Source organism: Nematolebias whitei, chromosome 8 (genome assembly GCF_014905685.2).
Source record: "Nematolebias whitei isolate Nwh7 chromosome 8, NemWhi1, whole genome shotgun sequence".
Lineage (NCBI taxonomy): Eukaryota > Metazoa > Chordata > Actinopteri > Cyprinodontiformes > Rivulidae > Nematolebias > Nematolebias whitei.
The window spans coordinates 39,091,873-39,099,023 of record NC_056505.1 but is presented as its reverse complement, the minus strand read 5'-3'; the positions used below and the strand labels follow the sequence as shown (position 1 = coordinate 39,099,023).

The following is a 7,151-nucleotide window of genomic DNA, read 5'->3' as shown; positions in this document are numbered from 1 at the left end:
AGTGTCATGTGACGTATAAAAAAGATTTTATATTCAGTGTCATGTGACGCAGTGAGATCTCAACACGTGATAGTTCTTGAAGTATGCGTTCAGGATGACACTCGGCTACAACCACAGTAAACATCAGCTCATTCTCTGTAAATCTGAGCACAGTAAGTCCCTCTCTACTTCGCGGTTCGTTTTTTCCGGACTCACTCTATCACGGTTTTTCAAAATAAGATTGGACATGGCACACAACTGGCTGATTGATGGATGAGCCACTTGATTGAAAAGGCATTTTTATTTTAAATAAATTATTTTAAATTATTTAGCACCTGCTGCACCTTTGTGCAGCCCACAGCTGTGGGAGAAGTTTCTGCAGCTGATCAGCTGATCTTAGGGCAGAGCGGATAAGTGGGCGTGGCCGAGAAGGCAGCCGGAGGCATGGAGCTGAAATCATAACATTCAGTGCTCTTTTAGAGCTTTTAGTTTATAAACATTGTTTAAAATATTGCAAGAGCATGGAAAGGCTTTAAAACGCCTTTTTATATATAATTAAAAATTAAATTCAAAAATACTTTACTAATCCCAAAGGGAAATTATTTGTTGTTGTAACTCGTTATCCTCATTTCATTGAGATGTTATAGATACTGATGGCTGTAGACACGAAGGATCTCTTGTAAAGGTCCATCCCACAAAGGAGAAGAAGGACAAGAAGAAGGACAAGAAGGACAAGAAGAAAGACAAGAAGAAGGACAAGAAGAAGGACAAGAAGAAGAAGGACAGCTTGAACAGAGTGAACAATGACTTCCTGGTAAGCTGCTGTTTTGTTTTGTTTTTAAAACCAGCCATGTTAAAAGGCATTGTTCAGAAATAAACATTTAGCGTACAGTACGTATTTGTGATAGTTAATGGTACGTATTTAATTAAAAGTTTAAAACATCTTTCTGTCTAACATCTTTCTGTGTAAATATTTCATGATACAATGTGAACACTTGCGGTTTATATATAAACTGGTTGTTTTCCCATTTTATTTAGAGTGTGCGTCTTATATTAGGGAGTGCTCTTTCTACCGGCAATTACGGTACATTATAGGCATTTATGTGTTGCTGTGGTAGAATCAAATAACCTCCCAGAGTTCTGACAGTATTTCAGGTTTACACACTGAACTAACATCACGAGGAATTTGTACAGGGTTTCCATTCTTCACATATGATGTGTTAACAGCGTGTCTGAAACTTGAGACTGGCATTAGATGTGGGCTGTTTTATCCTTTTTGTTAACAGCAACATTCAGAAGTCGTGTGTGCAGAGCAGATACCGATGCCATGTTTCTCCATAAGTGTGATGAGCTCAGCCTCTGTCAGGTAGTCAGGTGGGCTGGTCTGTCTTTCCACCAGCTTGATCTCGTCAACAACAAAAGTGTCTCCACGTTCGCAGACTGGGATGGCTTCTTCCAGGGGGATGCCTTGCCATGGCATCACTGCAGTGTACCCTGTGGACAAAATATAAACTCAGCAAGTAGCAGGTGACTCCAGCTGTGTTTTCATGTCTTCAGGAAAGGCAGGCTAAATGAGGCTGGGTTTATTGAAGCAAATAATGTGGACAGCATGTGAAGTAAAACAAAACAGCGAATGAGCTCAAATATATAATTATATGATTATGAAATAATTTAATTAAATCCTATGACCCAAACTTTAGGGTCGCTCTAATAGAAACAAACCTTTTCAACTGTGACTACTAATAAATGACTTAGTTTAACTTTGAGTTATGTCATTCTGACTTCCTAAACTCTGGTTTAAACTCATGTTTATCCTGTGATCAGGATGCTTTGAGACTTTAGTTATGTTTAAAATATTCTGTCTTATATTGAATATCAAGACAAAGTGTGTAATGAGATCTCAGGATCTCACTCGACTAAAACATTGCAATATCAAGCTGAAAGCTGCTTGGTTGAACTATTACTGAAAATGTCTCCACTAGGGGTGCACCGATCACAGTTTTCAGTCCGATCACCGATCACTGAGTTCTAAAAAGTCTGACCTGCTGATTCCGACTTTGGCCGATACCGATTTTGTTTTATAAGCGACACTGTCAGGAGTTATAAGGTCACAATGCACCTTCAATTTTCCAATATTGTTTTGTTAAAAAAACATGCCCAATATCCTAGAAACAATAGAAACTTGTTTTAACTGGCCATGAGGTAGTGCTCTGGAATATAAATGAAGTTTAGACAATTGTTGTTAAAAATAAAAAATACAAATCGGTAAAATCGGTTTCTCATGCAAGTATAGACCGATTTCCGATTTCCCAAAATGAAGGAAATCGGGGCCGATTTATCGGTGCACCCCTAGTCTCCACCACTTTAGTTATTTGTTTGGCAGCAGTTTAATCAAACACGTCAGGCAACAGGACCAGAGCCGTTACGTCACTTCCCTGCTCTCAAATAACTTATTGATCTTTTTACAGTAAATACAATACATGCATAAACTGTGGCACCACGCCCTCACAGTTTCCCAGCTGTTTCCAGTCTGCATTAATCTCTGTTGTTTTGATCCTTCACACCTGCACTTTTATTGATTGCTATACACAAACATGTTCGTAAATTTGTTTCATTGGTGTTTGACGTTGTGATAGTGACGTGCAATGTTCCTGGGTATTGGAATGATTGCAGAGAACAGCTGAAACATAGATATGTTTAGACTACTGTAATTTCCAGACTATAAGCCGCTACTTTTTCACACGTTTTGAACACTGCGGCTAATCATTGGATTATATAATTTTTGGACGGGCTAACGAGCTTCATGCCACCAAAGCGTTTACCCTCGTCACACCAACAAAAATCGTTTACAAAAACTGACTGCATGCAAAGAGCAACCTTTGCTCAAGTCTGCCAGTGGATCCTGATGGTGGAGCAGGGTAAAAAACTCCTCCTTCACCAACGAGTTTCAAAAAGCTGCTGCGTGACAAAGAGGCCAGCACAAGCTCATGGGCGCAGTGCGCAGGAGGAAGGTGAAGACGGCGATCAACGACTTCCTGGTAGGCTACTGTATTTTATTTTAACAGGTACTGTTCAGAAAAAAACATTTACTGTGCGCATTTGTGTATAAGTGTTTCCCCTACCATTATACAAGAGGGGTGCCCTGCCCCGTCAACAGAACTGAACTGCGCATGCACATCACCCCGCCCCCCACTGTAGCGCTAAGCTAGCGGCACACAATACTGGTGAGCTAGCTAAAGAGCTACGCTCTTCCCTTGTGCTGAACACGCCCCCGCACCCCCACCCCTCGAAAACTGTCATTACAAACAGTCAGACGTCTCTCTGTCTCTACCTCCCCGGGTCGACCAAAATCTCAGATGAGATGAGCGCCCCGTAACGGCAACTTATCCAGGGGAAACGTTGTGTATGTTACCAGTACGTATTTAATTAAAAGTTTTTTTTAATCTTTCTGTGTAAATATCTCACGTTACAAAGTGAACACTTATAGACAAGTGTGGCCTACATATGTACAAAAACATTTTCTTTTTAAATTTAGTGGGTGCTGCTTATATTCAGGTGCACTCAATAGTCTGGAAATTACGTTAAGTGTATTTCAATAAAGTGGAAGCAGGCATGAATCTAAAGTGTTGCAACATCCTGACACTGAGCATGTGCTTTAGTAACTGTAAAAAGATCTATAATCTATGAAAGGCAAACTTCAGAAATAAAATCTATTTAAATTTTAAAAGGATTGTTTGTTCTGATTAATAAAAATATATACGCATTGAAAAAGGTTAACTATATATTTTTATATGAATGTTTTTACATACAGTGAGACATTTGAAAAATACTGAAAATGTATTTATTTATTTAAAAAAACAACTAAAAATAAGATTGTCCATTGATCAGGTTTTGAGGTTTGTTCCCTTGTAAAAAATTAGTTTGAACTTTTTCTAATATCTGAAAAGAATCAGAACGGAGAGATGTCAGTCAGTTGAGTTTGGAGCAAAAGCTGTTTTTTTACACATTGTTAAAATAACGTGTCTGTTTTAAGCCCTAAAACATTTGTTAAGTGTTAATCTTCATCAGATAACTCCAGTATGCACATTGGTCCAATGTAAAACAAAAAACAGTCTTATAGACATGGGCTCTCTTTAGCTCTGACTCTAATTTTTAAAAATGAGAAAAAGTTCTGAAATTTTTGAAAGTGAAGTAAAAAAAATCTGTGGAGTTTATTTTATCCAAGCTTGTGATTGTACCTGGTGAAATGAGGGTTTTCCCAGTACATGAGAAGGCCTCTGTGCCGATAACAAAGGCTATTACTGTTTGCAGGTACTTGCAGTCTTGACTGACTGTGGCAATGAAATGTCGTGTGATGTACTCGTACAGACGCCAACCATCACTGCCTGCAGAAGGAAGAATCGCCGTTAGACGCTGAAAAAATAATAACATGAGTGTATGGATCCACCAAGCTCTGGTGGATTTATTGAAGCATTTCTCCTCTGACATAATATTCATTATTTCTTTGTTTCATGACTTACCCAGTTCCCCCTCTGAGGCAGATCTCATCGGTGTAATGGGTGGATGGTCTCCTGCATCAGTTCCCTTCCTGGGTCGGTTTATACCGGTTGAAAGTAGAGCATTTACCTAACGTGGAGGTAAAGCAAAATACTATTAGAAATCTGTAAAGTGCAATCAGATATGTATTTGAAATGCTCATCACATCATCTTCAAATTGATAAACAAGTTGTGTCTCTGACCCCACAGCCTCACCTCTTCTCTCCAGATGGGGTTGTTGCTCTGTTGCTTCAGTGTTCCCTTCAGGTCAAAGTTCTCTGGGTAGTGGGTTGTCTCAGTACGTGGGTAACTAATGTAGCCCTGGGTATACAGGCGCTCTGCGATCTGCATGGTGTGTTGGGGACCCATGCCTGCAACGTCAAACACCTGAGACTTATGACTTTCTTTAAAAAAACATCTGACATCACTGGGAGATCAACTGAGCATGGACTTTGTTTGTTGCTCAATATTCTTTCTGCTGTTCCCTCTTCAGGGTCTCCAGAGTCATCCTCCTCCATCTCACTCCGTCCTCACTCCATCTACCTCCATGTCCTCTCTAACTGCATCGTCTTTTTCCTCGCAGCTACATTTATCCTTCTACCAGTATACCTACTGTCCCTCCTCTGGACATGTCCAAAACACTGTCCCTCCTCTGGACATGTCCAAATCACTGTCCCTCCTCTGGACATGTCCAAACCACTGTCCCTCCTCTGGACATGTCCAAACCATCTCAGTCTGGACTCTCTAACTTTATCTCCCAGAAAATTGTCCATAGGTGTGAGTGAGAGAGTGACTGGCTGTTTGTCTTGTTTGTCTCCATGTGTCCCTGTGATGGACTGGAGACCAGTCCAGGGTGCCTCTCACACAGTGACTGCTGGATATGGGCACCAGTGACTCCCGAGACCCGAACAGGAGGAAGCGGGTCAAGGTAATGGATGGATGGAAGTTAGTGCCATCAAAGCATTTACAAGATGTTTAGCATTTTTTAACTCTTCTAAGGTGTCAACAAAAAGTGACCATCGTAAACAACTGGGTTTTACAAACATAATGTTTCCACTTTTGAAAAATGATCCTTATTAGTACGAGTATGCACAGAATGATGGGCGAGAGAGAACTAATCTGATCCTAACAAAGCCAGAGACAAGCCTGTGCACGAACGTATGTTTTCTCAAATGAACTTTGCGAACAGAACAGAACTGTTGATATTAAGTCAAACTGTGGTGAAAGAAACTACCTAAAGAAGAGCTGGCCACTCTCAACATCTCCACTGTGTTCAGGGCCTGAGGCCTCTGCTTGGACTTCTCCTTTTTACTCACCGACTCCACCTACAAAGATATGGATGAAATAAAAGTTGAAGTCAATGGAAGTAGCTTTAAAACCCATTAAAACACAGTTCTTGTAAACTTCAGTCAGACAGTAAAGAATTGTTCACTCCTTTTTGAAATGCTTGTAATTCACCCAGAGACGATACCTCTTTTAAAAAGTTTTGTTTAGAACGATTAAGACAAACTGTAGTGGGGTGAATTTATTTTAGTGTGAACTCCTGTTCTCTCAGATCAGCTGCTCCTAAACGTCTCGAAACGAAAGCTTAGAGGGGATCGAGCCGTTTCTGCTGCTGCTCTTAAATGTGTGTCAGGCCTCGTCCTGCCCGTTTTAAATCTTCTCCTTAACACCATCTAAGATGTTGATTTTTAATTTGAATTTGTGTTCATTGATTTTATCTTAGGTTTTAACGATAAGATTATTTTGCTTTGACTTTAGTCTTTAATTAAGCATCGCGACTGTCGTTGTGTTTTACTGACTAACTGTAAAGTACTTTGGTCCTGCGGTTGTTTAAAGTGCTTTATAAATAAAACTGGCAGGTACATTTAAATCCAAACTTTTCTTTAAATTCAACAGCCTGGAACAACACTTAGGTCTCCTTTTCGGAGACCCCCTCTGTTTTGATTGGTGGTAAATGTAAATATGAATGTGTTTTGCAAAAAACAACTACATTAAGTGAAACTAAAGCTTTTAAATACCTAAATATTATTCCCAGTCAGACAAGTTTGACTCTCAACAATTACCACCGTTCAGTGGTGGGATGTAACTAAGGACAAGTACTTTGTTACTGTACTTAAGTACATTTTTCATGTATCTGTACTTTACTTAAGTAGAGTTAAGTGTGGGTACTTTCGAATTTACTCCACTCCATTTTACATTAAGTATCTGTACTTTCTACTACACTACATTTCTATAATGAGTTGAGTTACAAGTTACATTAATGATGAGTTTTTTTTATTTGTTCGTTAGTTCGAAAGTAAGCGATGGTGAGAGGGGAGTTAGTCCGTTGAATCACTGTAAAGTGGGCAGGTAACGTTAGACCCGCCTTCAAGAAGAGCTGGGCCAATGAGCTGGGTGCACCCACAGCACCACTAACACACACGGAATGGATTCCACAGCCTAGAGTCAGCCAGAAAATACACACCACCCATGGCCTTATTGAAAGACTATTGAAAGACTATTGAAAGACTATTGAAAGATTATTGAAAGACTATTGAAAGACTATTGAAAGATTATTGAAAGATTATTGAAAGACTATTGAAAGACTATTGAAAGATTATTGAAAGACTATTGAAAGATTATTGAAAGATTAT

The 7,151-nt window shown here is 39.5% G+C and overlaps 1 protein-coding gene across 1 annotated transcript in view; it reads right to left on the bottom strand.

The window, feature by feature from the left end:
* Window positions 1-7,151, bottom strand: part of top3b (DNA topoisomerase III beta) — a 26,566-nt gene that overhangs the window by 10,249 nt on the left and 9,166 nt on the right. The window contains exons 8-12 of the mRNA XM_037680618.1: window positions 5,750-5,840; window positions 4,732-4,886; window positions 4,500-4,605; window positions 4,218-4,364; window positions 1,300-1,473 (exon numbers count right to left, since the gene is read on the bottom strand). Of these exons, the coding sequence (XP_037536546.1) occupies window positions 1,300-1,473; window positions 4,218-4,364; window positions 4,500-4,605; window positions 4,732-4,886; window positions 5,750-5,840 (673 nt within the window). The remainder of the gene's footprint in view (window positions 1-1,299; window positions 1,474-4,217; window positions 4,365-4,499; window positions 4,606-4,731; window positions 4,887-5,749; window positions 5,841-7,151) is intronic.